The sequence below is a fragment of the Mytilus galloprovincialis genome, chromosome 4 (assembly GCF_965363235.1).
Source record: "Mytilus galloprovincialis chromosome 4, xbMytGall1.hap1.1, whole genome shotgun sequence".
Classification (NCBI taxonomy): Eukaryota; Metazoa; Mollusca; class Bivalvia; order Mytilida; family Mytilidae; genus Mytilus; species Mytilus galloprovincialis.
In genome coordinates this window covers 13,693,488-13,720,232 of record NC_134841.1, presented here as the reverse complement: position 1 = coordinate 13,720,232, position 26,745 = coordinate 13,693,488, and the positions used below count along the sequence as shown (strand labels likewise).

Sequence of the window (26,745 nt, the reverse complement as noted above, 5' to 3'; positions counted from 1 at the left end):
CAAAACAAATTTAAAAAAAATTAAAATAAAAAAAAAAGTAATAATAAAAAATAACTTTTCTCGATTTATATGCATGACGAACATAGCTTTGCATAACAATTAGTACCGTTTATGTTATTTTAATTATACTTCAAAATTACAAATTTGCTATTATGTAATATCAGATTGGTATCTAAAGCTTCGTTTTGCATTTAAAATATAAATGGGTATAACAAGTTTAAATGTACATGAAGTTATTTTTGATTAACCAACAAAGACATGTACTGACAAAATACATTTAAATCTTATTTTTGTATAAATTTTTTGTAAAGATAAAACATTATATCGATCAGTTTAATTTTCGGAAAACCATTTAGCTTCTGCTTAGCATACAACAGTATATATTTGATCTAGTATACCTTTAATATCCATCCGCGTTGTATTAAATGAGCGCAATAGACAGGGAGAAATGTAACAAACGTAAGTCCAATATTTTGTTATTCGACCTTTATCAGGTCAATTTATAGTATTATATAACTTATCAATGATACCACGCGTACAAATATGTACGTCGGACGGGAGTTAAGGTATATGCATAAAAAACAATGTTTGGATGAGTATTTTTTTATACTATATTTCTAGACACTTTGATATTTTTTCAATACATTTCATTGTTTAATTGTACTGTAAATGTAATTTTCCCCCATTTGACATATCAAATAACGTATAGCCACATGTGTTACTATATAACAGTATTTGCAAATTTATTTAACATGTGTGTAACAAATTTGATCAAGGGCTTCAAACATCTAGTATATAAACTAAGGCTAAGTGATAATGTAAAGACAGTCTTGAGTCTTGAATAATTTGATTTATTCATTAATTAACTAAGAACTAGATTTCAGTAACTCCGAATACTCTTATATCAATGAATTGTGCCTATTGAATTTTCGTTGGTTGTTTTCGTGCTTTGGACCAATATATTGCATGCGGTAAGCCATTTGCAAATGATTTTGTACAATTTGTTCTTTTGTTTGGCTGTCAAACCACTGTCTTGTGTTAGGGGACGGGTTGAACGGTCTCAAGCATTTTAACCCCACCATACTTGTAACTGGCTCTGCCCAGTCATGTGCGTTTAATCCAGTGCTTGTCGTTTAACTTAGTTCATGTTTGTTATAAATTGTATTTCTTTTTATGTAAATTATATTGTATAGATTAGGTCGTCAGTTTTCTGCTTTGAATCGTTTCACATTATTCATATGGGTGTCGTAAAAAGCTGTCTTTAACGTATGGGTTTTACACATTTTTGTAGGCCGTAAAGTGGCAAAGAACTGCTTATATTTTCGCCAGAAAAAATCTGGAGGATAGCTGCACCATTGGCAATCATGCTACATCTCCTTATATTTATACAATTTCGATATCTTGTCGTAAACACATGCAGCTTTATTATGTCAACTTTTTAATTTGTAAAGAAAATCATATTACAAATTTACGAAAATATTGATAGCAGGCCTAGGCTGACATTTAAACAACATGCCAATTGTAAATTATCACAAAAGAAATAATGCATTCGTTCATATGTACATAGCAAACAAAGATACGCATTGAACCTGTTTTAAATTGACAACAATCGATTTTGGTTGCAGGTTCGAGCGCTTCAAATAGTTTAAACATCAAAATAGAAAACTAAGAAATATATTGCAACTGTTTGCAGGTTATTGATATTTATGTCATTTGAAATTATAGAAGTAGACAATTTAGCTCAGATGTTGAATTTTTCATGACATTAGCTACACTGTATCCCATTAACTCTTTTAGAATTCGAACGTCGGTAGCGTTTTTCTGGATTTACCGTACTCTAGAACGCTTAATCCCAAGAATTGCCAAATTAATTCAAGTTCAACTTTCCCTGAGGGCTTAATTTCTTTTCTTCCTAAACAAATTCTTATCATTGGCTGTCTGTTTGGTAGGTGCAATAGGACATGTGATTTCGATTCCATATACAACATATAATTGTTATATCATCGTACACAGCACGTTTGTATCACTGTCGACATTTCCATTCCATTACAATAAACGCGATCGTTCACATATTCTGTTGATAGGTGTTACTAATTGCATTACACACTCGTATGTACTACTGAAAGTCGGTAAAAAAGACATGCACATTTGTTTGATTTTTGTATCGAATAAGGTTATAACACATTATTGACTGCTGTATTTTTGACATTTTACCTATTATGTCTGTTTGTTTTGTTCACACATCGTTGTCATTATAAAGAAATTTGATGCGAAAGTCATACAAGTGAGAGGTTTAGTTAGCTATAAAACCAGGTTCAATCCACCATTTTCTACATATGAAAATGCCTGTACAAAGTCAGGAATATGACAGTTGTGATGCTGTCGTTTGATGTGTTTGAGCTAGTGATTTTGCCATTTGATGACGGACTTTCCGTTTTGATTTTTCCTCAGAGTTCAGTATTTTTGTGATTTTACTTTTAATTATATCAAAATTATAAACGGGAGAATTTAAAAAATTTTAAGTATATTATAATTATTGGCGTGACTTTATCGAAGAACTGTTTACTGATGTGTTGATACATTCAGAAGAACCCTCGGGAATTTTATAAAGTATTTGTTTTTACATTAAGAAAAAGACAACAAATAACAAATAATGCAATCATGTGCAATGCTGAGAACCACTTGACAGATTTTGTTTCGAGAAATAAGTTAGCGAAATGAATTGTAATGGGTCCAATATGAAAAATGCCCAGTTTTTACCTTCAAAATTGTGCAATACTATACTAATATGGGGACGAAATCCCCAATTACGGTAGAAAAATCAGTAAAAAAAAAAAAAAAAAAAATTCGGGAAAATTTCCCGAATTTTTCATTCTACAAATGAACTCAAAATCGTTAACTTTTTTTTTCAGATCTACTTCCGTTTCCGGTCTTCTTCCGTTTCCGGTCTTGTTTGCATGAGACTTTGAATAAAATGTATATTCATCAACATATCAACAAATATAGTAAGGAATTCAACACCCAATCATTTTTAATAATTGTTTGATATGAAAAAAAAACGTTACCTGGATAACAGCGTTTCTTTGTTTACATTGAATATGACGTCATAACTTAAATAACGTCACAACTAAATCCCTAACAACAGAACCAATATCGGAAACGTAACGGTATTTCCGTTTCTTTTATCAGCATGCTTGAATTAAAAAAAAAATAATACAAACTTCGTCCCCATTCACAGGTAATGCCTGCCTCATATTATTATAACGTTTATAAATAGTATAATGAGTCAAAACTTGTATTCTAATGCAATTAGTTTGTAACGATAAATTTATAGGACGTTGACAAATATTTTGAGGGGTTGGACTCCACGTTCTACCAGTCCGTTACTAAGAAAGCCACCATTTTGAATTCCGATTTTTTTAAGGTATGTAATTTCTCAAAAAATAAACAAGATAGTCAAATTTTAAGCCTCAAAATATTCTTTTTGTCTATACCGAAACCATTCTGAAGCATATGCAAAGTAAAAATACGTTTAGTATTCATGTTTGACATACAAAATATACATATCACGTCACATTGTTTAGATGCTAAAGACGATGCAACAGTTTCGCGGACTTTTACATTTATGCCAAAGTCAAATTATTTATTGAATGTCATTTATTTTAATATGTTGCATTATAACTGTAACTGTATTGTTATCTCCTAAATCTCAATTAATAATTAGACATAAATAAGCGGTAGCGGTAGTTGTTCAATTCTTGTACTAGAATTATTCCGCCACAATAATGTGATATTTGAAAAAAAGATAATATGCAAAACAAATTTTGTTCGTTCTTTTTTAATTGCCTGTCACTGACAATATGTAGTGTTTTGTTATTAATTTAATGTTTCAAAATAAAAGCTAAATAGATTCTTAAAACATTTAAATAGATTTGTATTGACAAACTGACAAAACAGATCTGATATATTATACTTTAATGAAAGTAATTCAATATTTTGAATACTTTCAAACACAATTTTGTATAATTTTGTTTACAAAATTATTAAACAGATATATCAAGGAAAGTTATTTAGTATAATCGATTATAGGGAAAACGGTAGTATTACATTTTCCCAGCATTAGGTTGGTCTTTTGTGTACCCAAGACAGGTGAAGGAAGTCAACTTAAGAGCACTGTGATTGGACGTAAGGGTACAATATATTTTTTATTTATCTATGAATAACTGCAGTGTGTAAATTTACACTATAAATTTTAAAACCTATTGAAATATTTTCCAAAGAATTATTCGAAAAGGCTTCCAAAATTTCATAAATTTGGTGCAAAATGACGGTGGGCATGGATAACATAAACAAGCTCCGTTGGAAATTGGTCATGATACTATTTGGCTTCAATTTTTAGAATACAGTAATAAAGTACTAACACCACACATAACTGTTTTATCCAGGTTTTTATCATAAAAACTGGTAAATTTAGAAAATGTTAGTATTGTCGCCTATGGCAGAATAAATAGTACCGTTTTCCCTATAAACAGTTGAATGAACTTGAGCTAGCGAATTAGACTATTTACCGGATTTGTTGTAACATAAGCAACACGACGGGTGCCACATGTGGAGCATGATCTGCTTACCCTTCCAGGGCACCTGAGATCACCCGTTGCTTATTCTTTGTTTTCTATGTTGTGTCAGGTGTCCTATTGTTTGTCTGTTTGTCTTCTTTCATTTTTAGCCAGGCGTTGTCAGTTTATTTTTGATTTATGAGTTTGACTGTCCCTCTTGTATCTTTCATCCCTCTTTTAATATGTCTTGTTGGCATATAAAACTTCTGAGTATGAAAATGTATGCTTACGTAATAATATTATAATCATTTGATGAAAAAGAATGTGTGGTTTTTTTTCAAACATTTATAAGGTACAGCTAATTAACCACAGTAAAGCTCAGAATAATAAATAATAATAAAGTAAAAACTTAGAAGAAAGTGGACACGAGGAAATGTTTACAGGTATATCAAAATCTTTGAATAAAAAAGTCAAAGTGAAGTAGATTTTGGTAAATGAACACGTGCTAAATATCAAACGCAGGTTCCATGTGGCATTTGAGAAACTGGAAAAATTAAGTTTATATTGGCTACGGAAAAATCAAATTGAGGTCAATTTTGTATGGAACAGCAAACAGCAAATACTGACGATTTTATGTATATGTTGTGTACAAGTTATCATTTTGTACAAATTACAATTTGTACAAAAAAATTGTACAAATTATAATTTGTATTTTGACTTTGTACAAATTGTACAATTTGTACAAAATTTGACGAAAATTCACTTATAACTTGTACAATAATTCATAATATGAAATTTTGTGAAAAAGACTTGATACACACCATTGTTATTAAATGACCATACAGTACATCTCATTTACAAAATACATAATTGTTCTTTATCATTAGTTTGTGCAGGTGATTGAATTATGGTATCGGTAATTGCATCTTTTGACTTTCACATTTATCTCTTCTTAAATACTTACTTTGGGGTCAATTGCTTTAATAAGTTGCCAAAACTAAATATCCTAGGATTTATCATTTACACTCTTTTACATGTTTAGTCATTTACTCAATTGATGCAATAGTGTAAACATGGATGGCACTGTTGATCACAAGGAGAAATTTGTCCAAAACGTTCTGAACCTAGCAAGGAATAATGCACTAAAGAACAATTATGTGTACACCAAGGACAACCATAATGGGCTTATAGTTAAATTGGGTAAGACCCTGATATTGAAACACTGAATATTCTTGCAAGGAAGTGTGCACTGTGTGGGAAATAGATCCAAGACTAATATCTTACCATGAAAACAACCAGTAACTATCATAACTTGTTGTTTTGGGTTAATGTCATTATACATATTCCTCTGTGTGATCATGATGATCATGTCCAAACCTGTCCTCAATAAATCTAATGCGTAATTGTTGAATCTGGAGATTTGGGTTACCAAATCGAAAAGCCTGTATAAATTTTGACAGGATATTTATGTATTAAAGTTAAAGGTACAGACCTTTTAAATGTAAAAATGTGAAAGTCAAAAGACGTTGTGCAATTCCCGTTGTCATCGCAAGCGAATGATAAAGAATTATTTTAGTATTTGATAAATATGGTGAATTGTGTGGTCATTTATTAGCAATTCTGTAGTGTGTATCAATGCTTTTTCCACCAAAATACATGTCATAAAATGTTGTACAAGTTATAAGACATCTTTAATATACCTGTATCAGTCCCCGAGGGTATCATCAGTTCAGTAGTCAGTGCTTCGGTACTGACATGATTAAACAAACTTTACTAAAATTGTCCGTTTATAAATTTTGAAATTATTATGAAACTAAGGTTTCAACTCCCTCAGGCAAAGTTGGCTTTAGATGAATTTGGCTATTTATTTTAGGTATTTTTAACATATAGCTCTTCAACGATTTTCGGTACTTATACATCTTCGGATTTCAAATGTTTGGCTTTGAGCGTTCCTGATGAAGGTAAATCCAGAAAAGCGCTTCGGACGCAATAAATTATTAAACGTGTTGTTTTATATTTTTATAAGTGAATTTTTGTCAAATTTTGTACAAATTGTAATTTGTACAGGCACTTTTTGTACAAATAACAATTTGTACAAAGTCAAAATACAAATTATAATTTGTACAATTTTTTTGTACAAATTATAACTTGTACAAAATGATAACTTGTACACAACATATACAATCTCTAATTAACTTTAGTAATTTATACGTGTTTTCCTCTTTTTGTCAATATAAAATATAGAAGGTATTGTTTCGACAAAAGGTCAGAGATGTGTCTCGTTTCTTATGATTTGAACCACAAAATAGAAGGTAAGAGCGTATTGAACCGACTTTTATGATAAAACATTAACATAACATTTTTTTACAGGAAGACAAACAGCGTTTACGAGGACTTAACTTAACTAACCTGATCGAGATCAACTTTACCGACCAAGATTTTGATAAGGAGAATATGGAGTAAGTATTTTGGAAATTTGTTTTACGTATGAATAGAATTGAATTTATTATTGAAAGAGAAATCTCATATAAACACAGAGAATACAACATACGGACGTTAACAATCGACATGTCTAGATCTTTATACCATATCAATTTTAAAGAGAAGTAGACAATGCAAAAGAAAATTTAAATTACTGATTTGAAGACAACCTGACATGTCATGGCAAAACCCGAGCAAACTACCAAAAATGCTAACAAAGTCTACAAAAACTAATCCTTTAAAATTAAAGACTAAGAAACACGATCCTTCAAACAAACCTGGTTTATCTCTGATGGTCAGCAACGGTTAGCAGATCGTGCTGAACATGTGACACACTGTGCGCAGCACTGAATCGCCTGCAGTTTTCACAAACTGTCAACAAATCTGAGAGACTATGCACTTTAAATCTGACATCAACATAAAAGTAATGGAAAGTAGAGCTAGAAGTATAAACAACCATTGTCAAAGTTTATTCGACTATCTCTTTCATAACGATAGGTAGTATTCTAAAGGGAACATGTAATTGTTCTTAAAATGGAGACATAACTTTTAAATAATCTATTATAAGCAATATAAGGTAACTCATTCTGGTGAAGTTAGCAATTATCCGTTTATGTGTCAAATTGTACAAAAACTTTTTGAATAAGACGTTTTGTATATACATGAAGTACTTATTGTTCTATTCAATGGTTTAAGTCTTATCAAGAATATTGTGAATGTAAAATACCGTCCCTGGTTATTTTAAATAAATGCTTTTTAAAATTGTTAAATGATTTAATACACAAGTGTTGTATTATACCTGTCAAAGACGAGATTCAAATGAATAAATAGCGTTTTATTCAATAAAAAAAAACAAATAAAGAAACAACATATCATGATCAAAAATATATATATAGATGTTAAATAAACAGACTTGAAATACCGTATCAAAGGTTGACCTTAAACATGTTAAAGTACTGTATATATAAAACAACTCTTACAATTCAGAACCTCTATACAATAAATTATCTCTAGAATGGTCGAAGTTAGCGGAATATAACAACTAGATAATTCGGATTAGTTTTAGAGATGAAGAAATTATGTTCACCTTCAAGCCAAAGTCGGTCATTGTACTTCCGATAATATTTAATATATAATGTTATTAACGTACAGAAAACATGATCTCATTCATTTTTGATTTTTGTTTAGTATACCAACCTGTAGTGTTATCAAATTAATATAATTTGTCGTATCTGCTACTGAAATATGTTTAATCTTATGGAACCTAATGACCAAAGTAGATATATCTTCACCTTGAACTCTTGTACGGCCTTAAAAATGAGATAACTCATACCGTTATGTCAACTAGAAAAGGCCAGCACACGTAAAATATTAAACAATTCAAACGTAGAATATAATGGCCTAATGCAATTGATGAAAAACAAATTTTACAGATATCAACCAACGCCAACTCCTGAATTAGTTTCCTGACTTGGGATAGACATATACAGACTGTAAGGGAGTGAACATGTTTGTGAACGCTGAATCCAGGAACAGTGGACTACTAACATAACGTATTACACACTGTAAAAATCAGAATCAATCGCAATTTTTTTAACTCAATACATCGATGAGAAACAGAAAAAAAAACTAGCATAAAATAAAATGATAGACACAAAGTATTTATATACGAATACAGCTATTAATGCTAGTTGAAAACTAATTACAACTAAAAACAAGTACCATTTTTCCAAGGCTAAAGTTTCCATTCAAATAATGTTTGGTATAATCACGTACCAATTTTCTTTTTACTGTGCTACGATTAAGTGTTTATACATGTAATGTCACACTTAAACACCATATCATAGAAAGTTCTGTTAATAAATCGTAGCTGCAAGTAGTTACTTTGATGATCGGTCTTTCATCATCATACCTTTCGTGCACACAAATACCAGCATTAAGTCACTGGACTGTTCTGCTTTGTTAAAATACTTAATAGGACAACAATTGCTACAGATGCTTAAAACGCCAGGCGGGGACTTTTATATATACTTTTGAATACTCTGTTTGTAGACCTATTATTGTTGGCGTTAAAGTCACTATAGAAGCTAAGAAGAGGAATAACGATGTTCCAGATGTAGACAGCACGGGCGTCCCAGCCGCGTTCCTTTATGACGATGAACCCCAGCGTGTAATATGTTTAAATGTAGATGGAAACGAACAGCTGTGTAGTCAAGAAGAACAGAACCATATCATTTGCAACACAGTCAAACTTAAAGATAATGAAGAGAAACTGACAAAACTACCTTATTATCCGGGACTGGTTTTGGCTGTTGTAGGTGACTCGGACAGTTTTGTTCCCCGTCCCTGGAACACAGCAAAATTTACATCAGGGCTTATAGATACAGTAAATGGTGCAAACAGTACGCACTTTAAGATTGATTTGTATATTGAATAAACAGTATCAACTGACAAACGAAAAAAGAACCTGTGCATTAAATTTGATAAAAACAACTTTGCATTAACGAACTAGATTCGTATATGCTGGTCATGGCTCTTTGTCATTAACAAAAGAAAATGTTTTTATGAGTAACCGAATGATATCAAATAAGCAAAAAGAATATGTACAAAGGTTTAAATGCAAATTTGTAAATTAATAATAACAATCAAAAGAAATCATGAAGCATAATATTGACTAATATTCTGACAAAAAGAAGATTAATTTGTTTTATAATAAATTATAAATTTATCTATTAATTCTTATGTATGAAAAAAAACCCGCACATTCATAACAAAAAAATTGTGACAGAGGGGTTTGTTTATACATTCTTCTTCAGAATGCTGGATAATATATCGTGGTGGAGAAGATGGGGTCAGTTCTTACATTGACAAAGCATTCGAGATCAGCAAGCTCAGTACGGACAAAGACTCGGATACCAAGAAAAAAGAAATGCCCCTCAAAAACGAAAAGTTTATCGCCATCAAACCAGTATTAGCTGACTATGAAGACGTACGTGTAATTGTACCTGTCAAGAGTTAAAAAGTATCTGACCCTAAATTGTAAACAATCTTTATACTATTGAATATCTAAATGTGCTGTTAGAAGCAATTAAATGATTTTGAAATAAACTGAATATATTTTTCTGTTATATATAAGTAGAAAAGTAACACAATAAAATTAATACATATTTTAAACTCAAGCTTTTAGAAATACAAACAAAAAAGGCATTTTGTGTGTTTTAATACTCAGTCTGATGTTTGAAATAAAATTCATAAACATTATGATTATTCGATAGTTGCATAGCACAAATCAAAATGATGACATGTGTTTTAATCTAAGTTACACCTAGTGGTAATTTTTATGCAATGAGAGAACAATAATGATATGTGTCACTTGAAAACAAAAAAGTAATATATATACCTTAGTATAATGAGATATAAAGGTAAGACAGAAAACAAGACAACTATCCACCAGAGAGTAACAGGACAAGGATAAAAATACAGGTGAACGTAATTCTTTGATCAGTAAGTACACCCCATACCGTATTGTTAACAGTAAGAGGTCTTGAGGTGTCCACATGTACATACAAAAACTGTCCTATGTATGCTTAAAGAAATCACCAAAACCAAAAAGGAGGGAAAGCAACCACCAAGAGCCACTGAACTATATTATAAACAATAAAATTTCGAACAACATTCACCGCTGAAACAACCACATAGGAAAAACTAGCAGAAGGTTACTCATTTGCTGAAACAGCCATAATCTGATAAAACAAAATTGACACGAGTCAATAAACGTATTAAATGAGTCACAAAACTATCGTATCGGATATAAACGTGAATCATACACATTTACAATTAGTAAGAATGAAAAAGTAGTTATATAATAAATAATTCATCAATGCTCCATGCTTTTATTACTAAGGAAGACATAGTCAAGGAAAAACGCCTTCCACGATGGACATTTCTCGTGCGGCCTTCGTTTGTTGAATGTAAAGATGAAGGTATACAGAAATATAAATGGTTTAACGAATATTCAGCCAAACTTCTGTCCTTACTGTCAACGAAAACAACGCCCCTCTTATCGAAAAAGGAAGGAGACAAAGAAACAGGTGAACTATTTTGCATACAAAAATTATCGAACTAAAAGAAAGGCACATGAATTTCGTGTAAATTATATAACGCAGTATACCTTTGACATGTTAAATTATTCGATTTTTATATAAATACAATAATCGTGTTGTTCCCTTCAAAATAGTTTATTTGACAATATCAGATTAACTGCATACTTTTTATTCGCAGTAAGAAATTCTTTTTTCCACTTTTTTTAAATAGATTTTTAATCAGTGAACCTACATGTAATACCCTCATCACAAAAGTCGTAGTAAAATCGCTGTGTTCTTTCGTCATGTTCGCGGAAAGGTCGTAGTAAGGACACGACATGTCTTGATGACCGATTAGGTCCAGAAAAACATATTTATTTTCAATTCATATTAATTGAAAATAACTATTTTAGAACAGTTATAATAGCACATTACTGTGTTTTTAGACTTGTTTCTTTACATCGACATTTGTTTTTGAAATTGTGTTGTCCGGTTATGTTTGAGTTCAATTTTGTAAAGACACATAAAACCGATATCTTCTTCCTCCTTAACAGACCACGATTGAGTCAATACCGAAACATTTAATCAAAATTGTATTATTGGGTTAAACGCCTTTTTAAAGGAATATATTGGTGTATAAACTAAACCAAGTCACTCACAAACAGATAAGAGTCTGAATGACTTTGATGATATGTTTGTGAGTGACTTGGTCCAGATTATACACCAATAAAGTCCTATTAAAAGGCGTTCAATCCTTATAATTCTATTCTTTAAACTTGGAGATAAAGAATTTATTTTTCCACAGTCGTAACTTCTATCACACGTAAATTGTATATGTGTGTGCGTCATTGAATTAGCGTGGCGCATGAATATATCTGTTGATTAAAGCAAAAATATGTACTATCTGAAATTTGCTATTTGATAAAAAATAACATACAAAAACTCTTAGTATCATTCAAGTGAATGTTTTGTGTTTATTATTTAATTTAACGATCAACGCGAAGTGAAAATTTTGTTAACGTCGAGTTGGATTGTGTTGTTATTATCGGCCGCCATCTTGTTAATATTGGTTATGAAAAAAAGTTCGGTCAACGTCGTCTATCGAGAAAATTAAACCGCTAAGAAAAACTAACGGAAGTCCTATTGACGAAACATATCAACGGATACCCTAATATGCAAATCAAATAAGAATTATTGAACATTAAACTACGATTTGAACTCATAGAAACATAATTTAAAGACATAAACCGGTCAGTTTTATACTACTATATAATGATAGACTTGAACGACTTTTTTCAGAACTGTCTATGAAAGTTCCTGTTTTGCTGATAGTAGTAGAAGGCGACATAAGTACTATACATCAGGTTAAGTCCGTGTTAGAAAAGAACATTCCTGTTTTACTTATCAAGGGTTCTGGTAAGGCTGCTGATTTTATTGCAGAATATCTTGAGAGCAGGTAAGCACGATATTAAAGTATACCAGACACCTTCCTCAATATAAATGTTTTTTCGAAATTTTATTTTTTTAGGAACTAACCTACGGACTTAGTGTCTTAAATACATATTTGACAATTTATATACAAACATTTGAGGTACTCATAAAAATTAAAATTTTAACGTGAAACTATATTAGCATGACGAATGAATTGAATAATAGCCATATTCTGGGTAATAATCAGAAGTATCATTACAAAATTGCAGGTGAAAAGGTTGTGCCCCACAAGTATCATGCAGTGATATTTTGTAACAAGAGGAAATGAAACTAATTGATTTGATCTTAACTAATGATCACCTACACTGAAATATAACCCGATCTTATTTTTATAGTCCCATTCATTTTTGTGACTTTAGAGCGACATATTAGAAAATACCCAACATCAAAATCGAGTCTACATTCACCAATGTTAACCTCAGAAGTTTGTGTATATAATCAAAAGGTAAATTACTTTTACCAATTCCTACGATTATGCAAAACGTCTACTGAATAAACTAATCAAATAATAGTACAGCATTTTAACAAAAGTATTTAAATTTTGGCATTTAGTTTCGCTGTATCCCTCGAACAACAAACCAGATGGAGATTTTTTAATCGAAGGGGAGTTTTCTTTATTATATATCCTAGCATGCTTATCTATTGTCATAAAAATTCAAAATATCTAATTAAATTATTAGATTTAGCTAACAAAGTCCTTATATTTGAATAAAGTAAAATTATTTGTTAGTGGAAAACTGTTTTAATGTTAATTAGGCTTAAATTGTTTGTTATCCCCTCTCTATGATTAAAGTAAGATAACTCTGGTCAATTTTCCTAACATTCAATCATACTGGGAAGATGATATATTTCTGTTTTCATTTATAGTCTTTTTTTCAGAAATGATCTAATTGTTTTGGGTACATGTAGGTTCCAATTACTATTTTCCACTATACAATTCGGCATCAGTTAGAAGCTTCTGGTATAAAGTTGTGGCTATAGTGTACTGTTTTGTGTTTGTGCGTATGTGTGTTTGTGTTAGGCGTTATTACACTTCTTTTTTTGTATTTGTCTTTAAGGATCGAGTAAAGCAGATAAGTTACATCAGCGTTTCTGCTTCATTCGAGATCTGACATAACTGTATACACAGTATCGATCGTAGAAAAAAATGCCTTGACGAGCAGAAGGACGAATGCTGTTGGACATTTTTTATGCATACAACAACTTGAAAGAGTGTATTCTTGACAGCATAATTAAACCTATGTTTTTCACTGGTATATTGCACTTCAAATTAAAAGTAGAAAGAAAGTTTTTTTTAAATACTTTCCAGAATATGGCTTTAAAAGAGTGCAATTTCATGGATAATTCGAAGAAGATGGTTTTTCTGTGACATAGGCACTTGTTTCAGAATATTTCCCCCTTTATACCTTAATATTATAATACAGGATATTTTTATTCTGAAACTAGTGCCTGTGATCTGTGATTTAGAGCAGTTTTTCTCATCGCACTGAGAAACTTAATGATGATGAGGATAAACTTGACCTTGCTCATATATGACGTTTTTCCACGGTCTGAATAGTTAAATGTAACAAAAACATATTTATAAGTTAATAAAATAATTTTTTTATTGGTATATATCAATTTTAAAACATTTCAAAACAAATAAAAACAAATTTTAGATATACATAAATGTCTTTGGTAAACTAATGAAAAATACGAGTATCTAGTACTTTTACAAATTTTGTAACGATTTTATATTCAATTAGATATGTAAAAAATAAAATTATAACCCTGTTCAAGGTAGACCATCGACACATTGACTTTATGAAATTGAACATAGTTCAAAGGAAAATAACTCTTGTATACAAATGACACATCAATCGAAACAATTAGCTGCGCATTTGTGCGCCACCTTCAAGGAAGATTCTAAATTATCAATATAACCACAAGTTGTTAATCTATAGGATACTGACGACTAATGAATGCTAACCCACAGTAAATAATATTTGTTTGAAAGGTTTTATAACACTTACTCAGAAAAATGCTCGAACTACTAGACTTTCAAAGCTCATAATTAACGTGTTTATACACACTGATATAATATGGCTGTTAAACATTACAAACCTGTAATCGTATAAGACACTATACACCTCGTGTGCTTGCATTAACTTATCAAAATAGATATGTATTTAAAGCCTAAACATTTCGACATATTGTTTACATTTTATATAAATTTTGAAATTCTAATTGTGTCACAAATTCCGGTTAAGATTTGCCTAAATACCGATATCCTGATATCGTCAGGTAAATATGCTATATATCCCACATATATTTTCACACATTTTGGCGTCCGTCATCGTCGTTAACTTTTTCCATTTTGAACTTCTAGAAAACCAGTGAATGGAATTAAACCAAAAATGACCAATTTTAATTATAACAATATTGAGGCAAAACTTACATAAGAAAAACTCAGTAATAAAAATATACATGTTAAAACAGTTATTGGTCTCCTTTCCTTATTCCAATGACTTATCAATTATTTCATTTAAATACATAGAACTATGTACTTAACTATATAGATGCGTGATTCCAGACAAAATACGAATAAATAGTCAAGATACAAGTTATTTAATCAGAAAAGAAATAGCATTCCAACTAAAGTTTGTAAACACAGTTAGAATTTGCAAAACATTGTATTTTGCATTCTTAATTTTTCAGCGACACAGAACTGTTGCTAAAAAGAAAAGCTCCACTTTTATTTGGAATATATTTTAAAAAAGAAGTCTATTTGCTACTTGAGGAAATTATGAAACAAATAGCAAAATATAATTACCTGGTTTGTATGATTTTAATCCTGGTATATCTATGATGAGTTTATTCATAATGTTTTCTTTAATGTGTTTTGAAGGTCCGTGACCATGATATGTTATTTCTTTAAATGTGAGGAATAACGAATTTCAATATGAATTTAATTGAGTCAATTTTTATTGAAATTCTTTCTTCGTAGCATATTGTAGCGATGAAAATTTAAACCGCGTTTGATCACATGCATGAACTTGCGTAAGAAATGTATTTCCCATGTCGCGTTTGAATTGAAGCTCAGATGATTTATCAGACCCTATCGTTTTTAACCCAACAACAGTATCTTACTATGAACAAGCTGAACCCTCATTAGAGCATTTTAAGTGCCCTTAACTGAATCAGTTTCAATGCGTCCTTCATATAGTAAACGGAGATCACTTCCTGCTCAAAGTTGTTATGCTACTTCATGTGATCCCAGACGTGATTTTGTAACATATTAATTTGGTGAATTACAAAATCATAGCCCATCCATTTCCTTTAGATCTTCATCGTAAATACTATATATAGAGACTGGACTGTTATCAATCACCAACCAACCCGATGCAAAATATTTAATTACATATTTTCATGTTTAAACGAACTTTCATTAATACCAAAACTTGAATATTTTGCAGGCTACTTTTACACATGTAACATAAACAATCAGGTCTTTTTAAAGAAAAATAATACGTAGTAATTAGCTTTACCATGTTTCATATTTGATTTTAAAATAGAAATCCATGGGTTAGAGGTCGAAGAATTAAATAAAATAAAAACAAAAACATTATAGATTACAGTATACGATGTTGATGACACCAAGGAATCTAAACTAGAAGATGCTGTAGTCGAGGCAATTATCACAGGGTGGTCTCTGCAAGAAATCAACTCAAAACAACAAACAAATAAGAAAGATATATATGGTATGAACATATTTATAATACATTTATCTTACACAAATCTACAATTGACTTCAAGATATTCAAGAAGAAAAACAGTTCTCATTATTTATGTTGTTGTTATTAAGAGTTCTTCTTTTGTTTTCATGTGCAATCTTTAATCTAATGAATTTTATATCCACATCATTTTGGGGGTGTACGTGTTGCTTAGTTTTTAGTTTTCTATGTTGTGTCATGTGTTCAATTTTGTGTCTATTTGTCTTTTTCATTTTTATCCATGGTTTTGTCAGTTTATTTTTGATCTATGAGTTTGACTGTCCATCTGGTATCTTTCGCCTCTCGTTTACATGAAAAAAGTATTTTTGAATAAGTAGTTATGGATGTTAAAACAATGATTAAAACAAGAAGCAGGGCTTCATGAAAAAGAACATCAAGAAAAGCCAGATTTGTACAATACAGTGGAGATCACTTCTAACCTCTCATTGGAAAAAGTAAAATCACAAATTTACTGAACTCCAAGGAAAATTCAAAACGGAAAGTCCCTAATCAAATTGCAAAATCAAATGATAAAACACATCAAACGAATGGAAAAAATTCAACAACTGTCAGAATAATCTGTCCTAGAACAGTTCTGCCTAGAACGTTTATTCCCTAGAACTAGTGTAAGTAGAACTGTCAGGATCAGTTCCAGGGGGTAGAACTGTCTAAAACTGTTCCAGGCAGAACTGTCCAAAAGAGTTCTAGTCGTTGAACTGTCAGTAGAACTGAAAAAATCAGGTCTAATTGTAGAACAGTTCTAGTCGTATAACTGTTTTAGGCAAACATTTGTTCAGTTCTGGGTAAAACTGATCAAATCAGTTCTAGGTTGATCAGTTCTCCTGACAGATTCTGACAGATTTGATGAGAGGTTAGAGTAAAATGCAGGAAAGTAATATCGGTATTTTCAAGCCAAAACGATTTAAAGGTTACTAGGTTGGGGATAGCTGTGGGTCAAGCTGGTCAAAGTTAAACTCCCTTTATTTTCAATTTGTGTGTACAATATCATACCAAATCTTTTTATTTATGTGTTTCCGTTCATATGATATGATTAGCGTAATTAAGTCTTTATTATTCATTCAACTAAAGTAACAATACCATTGACTCAAATGGGAGAAATGAATGTTGAGTGGTTAAATATCAAAATTTAGTTGAGTGCTGCCTCATTGACATACAATATATATGTTGTGTACAAGTTATCATTTTGTACAATACTGAAATTGAAACACCGATCATTCTGGCAAGGAAGTGTGCACTGTGTGGACAATAGATCAAAGACTAATATCTTACCAAGAAAACAACAAGTAACTATCATAACTTGTTGTTTGGGGTTAATGTCATTATACATATTCCTCAGTATGATCGTGTCCAAACCTGTCCTCGATATGTTTAAGGCGCAATTGTTGAATCTGGAGATTTTGATTACCAAAATCAGAAAAACTGTATAAATTTGAACAGGATATTTATGTCTCATATATAAATTGAGGCTTTGAAAGACACATTTTATTCACAGTAACTGTTCTTGGGCTTCAACTTTCGCTATGTATCGCAGTTGAACAGCCTTTTAGAAACAGGTTGTCAGGGGTTTCTTTCAGTAAATGCATATGCGGGTACAGTTCTTTTAAATGTAAAAATGTGAAAGTCAAAAGAGATTGTGCTGCATTCCCGATGCCATCTTAAACGAAAGATACAGAATTAATTTAGTATTTGATAAATATGGTGAATTGTAGGGTCATTAATTAAGGTCTTTCCTTTTTCTATAAGGAAAGAACCTTACTGTATTTCTTCTGATTATTAAGGTCTTTCCTTTTTCTAAAGGGAAAGACCTTACTGTATTTCTTCTGTTTATTATTATTATTATTATTATTATTATTATTATTATTCTTCCGCCAAACTTTGACAAATTTATCCGCGTTAACCGTAAGACGTGTCGCTTTCATGTTCACACTTTGTATCGGTGTCATGAATACCTATCCGGAACTCACCCTGTGAGTCGAAATATTTTGTCGGTTCGGAGTAATCCCTCCGAAACCAAAAAACCTTGTTATCGTTCAAACACCGTAACCGTAAGAGGTAGGAAAAAAGCGAAGGGTGAAATTTGTTCAGGACCAGACCCCAGTTCTTCGTTACATTTGGATCGAAAGGTTTCAACGACTCATTGGTAGGGTTATGCTCCTATGAAAATTAACCGGTGTCGGTTGACCACCAAAACTCAGAAACCGTAAGTCGTAGACACCTAGGATCTTCACCATTCATCATCAATTCATGTGACTTTGAAAAATACCTCAAGGTCAAATGTGTATGTTGACCTTGACCTTTGACCTTACACCTTGTTATGGGATAATCTCAGAAACCATTATACTTATAGAAGTTTTGAATAGTGGAAAATGTTTGGGTAATTAAGGCGCAACTTTGTTACATTTTGACCGAAGAGATTTGACCTTGTTGTAAGGGGCATAACCCCTGATTTAGGTTTCTGAAAAGACAAAATCAGCTTTTACTATATAACCAAAGGTCCTAGACCCATGGGGTCTTCAGCAATGACATTGTGGACTAATGACCTTGACAAAGGTCACAAGGTCAAAGGTCAAGGTCATGTCCCAGATAGCGAATTATGTGTTTTTGATCTTATTTTAAGTATTTTTAGTGTGTTTTAAAGGTTTTTAAGGTTGAACTTGATCTTTGACCTTTCAACTTTTTAGTCGATATCTCAAAAGCGATTAATCTTACAGAAATAGTAAACAGTGAAAAATGTTAAGGTGACTGAGGCACAACTTTTTTACATTTTGAACGAAAGGATTTGACATATTCTTAAGGGGCATAACCGCCGTTAACGGTTTCTGAAAAGGTCAAATTAGCTTTAACTCTTGAACGAAAAGTCCTAGACCCATGGGGTCTTTTACAATGACATTGTGGACCAATGACCTTCACAAAGGTTACAAGGTCAAAAGTCAAGGTCATGTCCGAATTATCGAATTTGTTGTTTTTGTCATTTTTTAACGGTTTTATGTGTGTTTGAGATCTTTTCAATGCATTCTACGCCTATTGGAACATTTACTTTACATTTCGAAAAGGAAAGACCTCTCAATTGTTCAAGAACAATTGACATTTTAATTATTATTATTATTATTATTATTATTATTATTATTATTATTATTATTATTATTATTATTATTATTATTATTATTATTATTATTATTCTTTCCGCCAAACTTTAACGAAATTTCCCAAAAAAAGTACGCGACATGTTGAAATGATATTAGGTATCTAGTATCGGTTGACCAAAAGCTATCTTGTGGTGAGGGCACGACCCCGTAACATTTCCTTTATAGGGGTTATCTCCCCTAACACCAAAAACCTTGTTATCATTCTAACTCCATAACCATAATAGGTAGAAAAAAAACAAAGGATGGAATTTGTTCAGGAACAGACCCTGGTGCTTCGTTACATTTGAATCGAAAAGATTCAACGACTCATTGGTAGGGTTATGCCCCTTTGAAAATTAACAAATGTCGGTTGGCCACTAAAACTCAAAAACTGTAAGTTGTAGCCACCTAGGATCATCACCAATGATCATCAATTCACATGAACATGAAAATTGACCTAAGGTCAAAGGTCAAGGTCATGACCTATATTTTGACCTTAGCTTGTTATCGGATTTACTAAATAACCGTAAAAGATGGCTGATAAAATGTAACGGAAAAAATATGTGTCTTGTCGAGATCTACATTTGTTATGTTGGGTTGAAAATCATTGGACCAACTGTTATGGAACTAGGGCACCAAAACTGTTTTTGGGGTCCGAAATGATGATTGTTTGCTTATAACTCAAAAGTGGTTAGAGATAGAAAGAAACTTTGAATTGCAAAAATGATCAGCATAATAAGATCTACAAAGTTAGGTCAAGGTCAGAGGTCAAGTCCCTAGCAACGACATAAAACACCTTAGCAACCATATATTTTTGAACTTAGAAGGCTATGAATAATATAAATATGACATTTTTATTACTGGAAATGACATTTTTGTCCCTAGCAACGACATACAAGTCCTTAACAATCACTTATTTTTTTTACTTTAAATACTATGAATAGTACATATGACATTTTTAATAACTTATTTTAATATATTTATCCTTAGGAATGATTTTTGCCCTAAGCAACCACTTATGAACATAAAAGTCCTTAGAAACTATATATTTTTTAACTAAGAAGGCAATTAATAAAAGAAAAAAGGAAAGACCATTCAATTGTTCATGAACAATTGACTTTTTAATTAGCAATTCTGTTGTGTGTTTCAATGCTTTTTTCACCAAAATATATTATAAAATATTGTACAAGTTATAAGTGAATTTTCATCGAATGTTTTACAAATTGTAATTTGTACAGGCACTGTTTGTACAAATTACAATTTGTACAAAGTCACAATGATAACTTGTACACAACATACATTGTATATATATATATATATATATATATATATATATATATATATATATATATATATATATATATATATATATATATATATATATATATATATACGTAAGTACGTCTGAGCCAGTGACAACTCTACAACAGATTTATCAATCGGATCACCGGCAGTGTACACATGGCTGTGTACATTGTGTCTATACAACTCGTCTAAACATCAACCCAACAATGTTAGATCTGTAAATTTGCTTTCGCAAATTTTTTGTTCTTCCCTCGCCGGGATTCGAACCAATGCTACTGAGATATCGTGACACCAAATCGCCTGCACTGTAGCCGTCCCGCTAGACCACACGACCACCTGGGCTTCATGTATATATATATATATATATGTGTGTAGACCATTACAGATCTAACATTATTGGGTTGATTAAAAAAATATACAATTCGTCATAACATCAGCCCAACTATATTAGATTCGTAAAGAGGTAGAGCCAATTTGTTGGGATTTTTTTCATTCGATAAGATAGGTAAATTATGTTTAAATAGCCCGATAGATGCTATTTATAGTACATGAACATGCGTCACATCATCTATTTTCATACCTTGAACAGGTATTCCTACACAAACAAGGCCAAGACTATTGAATTTTTAATATTGGTTTTATTTTATCATTAACATCCTTTATGCAAGGTACCATACCACGTAACTTGTCAAGGAGCCAAATAATATCGAACAAATTCAAATCGTGTTTTTATCATTCTGAATATATGTATATCTGTACTTGTGGTCTTTTAAGGTTTTATAAGATAAGATAAGATAATCTTCTTGTATATATTTTAACCGGAGAACATCTTACATCAGTTGGTCATAGATCACCCTGTGTTACTAACACATGTTATATTGCCTTTTCCGGCATTTTAACAAATCGGCCTTTCGTTGTGATACAGATGCAACAGCTTCTTGATGTTTTACCTACAATCACTATTTGTAGTGTAATTGATTTGTTCTGTTGTGTTGTTTTATTTTCTGATGACTTAGGTACCGAGGTAGGGACAGCGTTAAAAAAATCAGTGCTAGTATCTACACAGTTTGTGAGTTGGCGACAAAATTACTGTTGACTGCATTTGTTACATATAATACCATGTTCAAAAAAGATTTCGAAAAATTGTTTGTGTTGTTTTGAAATTTGTATACAATGGCCTTATTATAAGTTATGTGTATATCACAAACGCAAAATTTGGGCTTCATTGCTATAGAACCAATTATCTTGTTATTGGTTATGCACAGGCACCTACATCAGTATGACGGCAGTTGTTCCTTGAATATATATAATAAATGTAAACACATGAATAGAAAGTAAGTTAGAAGTATAGAGTCATATGAATGCACACAATAAGCGATACATTATTTTTTTCTTTAAAATACATGAAAAATGATATACTAGTAAATTATATAGTCAAAATAAACCAGAATGACTCTATGAATAAAGCAAACATCCGAAAAAAATATGATTGAAGCATTAAAATTTAATATAACAACACAAAAAATGCAAAATTTCTGAGCGAGATTCGAACCCTTTCTTCAAAACCATCATTCATTACATTAGTAGTTCAGTGCTCTACTGATTAAGCCACGGCGTTCCTTATCCATGTATTTCTTATACAGGAGCTATATCGCCACTATTTAGCGATGTTACATTTTTTATTTAAAAAGTTGTTTTTTATGTAATAAAGACACACCAAACCAATTTCATTTTTGATGGAAAAAGTAGTATGAATTATAACAGTCATAAAAAACAAAACTTTTGTTTGGTTTGAAATGTCCTTCTGGGGGATTCCCTGTTTTTCCCACCTAACACACCCGAAATTCCGCATATTGGACTTTCATCCTTTTTGAGAGTTAATTAACTAAAGATCACACATGTCATAATATGTGTAAGTCGAGATATTGATCGAAAAGCATTTTTATTTTTTGTCTTTATAGTAAATTTATTATGTTTGCCCTTTTTGAAATTGGTCCTTCTGTGAAAAAAATTCCCGACAAATTGGCCCTACCTCTTTGCAAAATTTGTTCTTCCCTCTCAGGGATTCGCTCATTATTTATATATATTTATAGATATTTATATAAATAAAAAATATAGGTTATTAACCCATGACACAAAATAACTCAAACTCAAAGTCATCGTCCGGATTGGAACAAATAATCACTCGACTCACTGCAGTTAATGATGACCCTAGCCCCACATTGAATTGAAGAGAACAAAATGTCATGATTAACATGAAATTACAATAAAATCGATACCTTTAAAGAAGGTTTGTTAAGCATCTAAACACAACCCCATAGTTTAGTATTATACATTTATTTGGTATTTCAATTCAGAAGGTGGAAGTAGTGAACAGTTGAACAACAGTAAACGGGCACAGACTATCACATCTAATGTTGTACAGCAAGAAGGCATCGAATCAACTGGTAAGAATATGTCAAGATTTGCAATATTACAAACAATTGTTATACACTTAGTCGTTCTATAAGTAAGAACGTGATATTTTTTACAGTGAATTGCAATAATTAGGCAAATAACATAATTCTAACACCTGACCTAATTGGTCTATCAGTCACCAGTCACCTAAAAATCAAATTGTATATCTGATTCATAATAATTCATTGGATACTTAGTCATTTATTTGTCCTACCATACATGAACATTCATCATATTAAATCTTTCGTCATAAGGTTAAATAACGGTAACATCCCTCTTACACATGTTACATTAAAATCCTTATTTTCATTTCTCCCCTATTACAACATATTAATTAGTGACATATTCATAAATCTGAATTAAGTCCGACCTATCCGAATATTTTATGTGCAATAATAAACTTATAAAAACCCGTGGAAGTCAAATGCGTCTTAGAAGGGCGATAGACCTTGCTCGTGCGTTCTTCATTGGTAAATGCAAATTCGGTAATAATTCTCATTCGTTGATGTCGCAATATTGGAAAGTAAAGTGGAATAATGGGTCGATACCACTGCTGGTGGACGTTTCGTCCCGAGGGTATCACCATATGCATCCCAGTAGTCGGCATTTCGGTGATGACAAGAATATTAATTATATGGTAATTTTTATAAATTTACTGTTTGCAAATGTATGAATTATTCGAAATACTAAGGATGTTCTTATCCAAAGCATAGATAACCTTGGCCTTATTTGGCACAACGGTTTGGAAATTTGGGTCATCAATGCTCTTCAACTTTGTATTTGTCTGACTTTCTAACTATTTTGATCTGAGAGTCCCTGATGGGTTTTATGTAAACGAAACGCGCGTCTGGCGTATTAAATTATAAGCCTTGTTCCTTTGATAACAAATAGCTACGACAACTCAAACATATATGTGAGCATCTGCAACACAGATATTTCATGACGGCCAACGAACTGCGGATGGTGTCTGTTACATTCCAGAAGGGACAAAGTCAAAAATGCTGGAATATCGTACAAACTATTAACTCCATCTACAAGCGCTGTAAATAACCCTGTTTGTTCTATTACAACCTTTATTATTAATGCTTCTTTAAATTTAGACTGCATATCATTCACTATAAATCAATTTCAATGGTGATTTTGGTCTAAGCATCACTTAAAATAATGACTAATGATATTAAAGTCTTGTGCAGTCTATGAGTAAATTTTTATATTTCTTCACTGTGGTAAATTTATAGATATGTTTTCTTAATTATTACTTGATTAATTTCATTTGACCGTGCGGTGATAAAGCTGTTAGCTCATCACAAACAAATCCTTCTATAGATTAGTGTTTTGGGATAAATTCATTTATGAAGTGTCCAGTTACGGGCATTAATTTGGTGAAAATAGTGTGAAAAGGAGTTGACTGAACGTTTGATTCGACATTTTTGCAGAACGTAAGGAAATATGGTGAATTTGACAACTATTACAACGTACAAAATAATCTTGGCAGGATTGTTTGCCCCATATGTTATTGGCCATATTGTTCTGTCCTTTTGATTTATCATTTTTTTCGGAGTTGTTGACATTTTACAATATCATACAGTGTCGACAGGGACAAACGCCATTACAACAATGTCAACCATAACACCTTGAATATATATCATTTAACTAGCTACTGTTTGATTAATATATGAGCAATAGAGTATTGCTAATTGCATGTGTGTGCGAAATATATTAAGCTCAAATGTAGAGGGTCAGTTAAGTTTTATTATGTGTCTGATGGGTCGCAGTTAAATGTTTAGTATGTGTCTCAGCAGGTAATATACAAATTGTGATAATTAAAAAAATATATAAAAAACATAACACTTATATGTATACAACAAGTTGAAAATATAGCTTGATGATAAAAATAATAATAATAATAATAATAATAATAATAATAATAATAATAATAATAATAATAATAATAAAAACATTTACGATAAAAGAAATGTTCATCCTATAATTTTTGTTCAAGTGACAATTTTATCATGTTGATGTAGGAAACTGTTTTTTCTTTTTTCAATTGACACAAGATTCGTGGCTTCTAAATAATATGTTATTTGAGTAGGTTTGTTTCTTTCTGAATCATCAGAATTTAAGAAATGTTTATTCCCTATGGCATTTTTTTTCAATCCTTAAAAGTATTGTCTCGATTTGAAATATTTGACCAATTTTATTAAGGAATTAAATAAGAATCAATTTCGATCTTGCACTTTTTAGCAAACTTTTATAAGCGTTTGTGAGAACGTTATTGCGAAAAGCGATTCAGACGCATAAAATTTATAATGGGTTTTATTCCATATTGGTATTATTCTAGTAGGTTTCTCTATATGAATTGGATTTTGAATAAAAAAGCATATTCACCTGAGAAAGTGTTATTCACCGGGCTAAACGTCACGCGCTTTTACATGCAACGTTATGGTAAAATGTTGCATGTAAAATTTGTTTTGGTATATGTTTGTCATTAAATACATTTTCTTCTCTCGGAATATGGAATAAAACAATTACTGTCTTTTCAAACAAATCAGGGTCATCTTTTCCTTGTCTAGAAAATCCTTTGTAATTCGAAAATTGAGCTATTCTTTTGACGTGTTATTTTTCCTTTGTACTCAATTTCCCTTAACATAGAGACGTATATATACCCCCTGGCTTTCAACTTTTTTTGGAATGAACATTTCTGATATAGGTAAAACTAATAGGGTGTTTCAGACACACTCAATATATTTCTGAATTTAGTTAATAATTCTCAAAAACAAATACTGTTTGAAGGTTGTCTTAAGATCTTATCTAAACATAATTCAAGCAGTTTATTCATTTTTCCATTGATTTTTAAATATTCATAACAGGGAAAATAAATAAACCTTTATTTGATATTCATATCTTTCTATATTTTTTGTTCCTTATAACATGCAAATATGTAATATGGATTCTAAATTGTCAATTGATTAAGAATAAATATCAGGAATGCATGTATACCAATACATATAAGATATTAGATTTTTGAAATTGAATTTATTAGTTAATTATTTAAGATTATTTAATAGTTCTTATTAATAATAGGTAAACGGGAAAAAAATCAAAGGAAAAAAGGTCACAGGAAACAAAGTCTAAAAATAGGTATGAAAAATTCATACATTTATTGAATGTAGAAAAAAAGTAACAGAAAATTTATTTAAAATTTCAAAGTAATTAATTCCATATATGTTGTTGACCTCAAATGTTTTTAAGATCAATTTTATTACCCTAATAAATGGCCAACATCCGAATTATTATTTCTGACTACCATTAAATGTCCACCGTTTTACAATACTGCACCACAACCACAAATTTTGAACGCAACTCATTAAAGACCGTTTGATCGAAGTATTTGTCGTGATGTTTAGATGACCATATTGTTCAAAATTTTTGGTGTCATTTTTTCTGGTAGTTATATAGGACTTTCAACATT

At 31.1% G+C, this 26,745-nt stretch overlaps 1 protein-coding gene across 3 annotated transcripts in view; it reads left to right on the top strand.

The window, feature by feature from the left end:
- The first annotated feature begins 312 nt into the window (after nucleotides 1-312).
- The window catches only part of LOC143071410 (transient receptor potential cation channel subfamily M member 1-like), a 44,350-nt gene continuing 17,917 nt past the window's right edge, over nucleotides 313-26,745 (top strand). Inside the window, exons 1-10 of one of the 3 annotated variants that reach the window (XM_076245670.1) lie at nucleotides 313-459; nucleotides 6,927-7,015; nucleotides 9,090-9,439; nucleotides 9,854-10,026; nucleotides 10,942-11,128; nucleotides 12,419-12,575; nucleotides 15,308-15,425; nucleotides 16,221-16,350; nucleotides 23,171-23,260; nucleotides 26,358-26,414. In XM_076245670.1, the coding sequence (XP_076101785.1) occupies nucleotides 7,011-7,015; nucleotides 9,090-9,439; nucleotides 9,854-10,026; nucleotides 10,942-11,128; nucleotides 12,419-12,575; nucleotides 15,308-15,425; nucleotides 16,221-16,350; nucleotides 23,171-23,260; nucleotides 26,358-26,414 (1,267 nt within the window). In that variant the 5' untranslated portion in view covers nucleotides 313-459; nucleotides 6,927-7,010. Of the gene's footprint in view, nucleotides 460-2,832; nucleotides 3,006-6,926; nucleotides 7,016-9,089; nucleotides 9,440-9,853; nucleotides 10,027-10,941; nucleotides 11,129-12,418; nucleotides 12,576-15,307; nucleotides 15,426-16,220; nucleotides 16,351-23,170; nucleotides 23,261-26,357; nucleotides 26,415-26,745 lie in introns of those variants that run through there. The other 2 variants (XM_076245671.1, XM_076245672.1) reach the window with 2 other exon arrangements.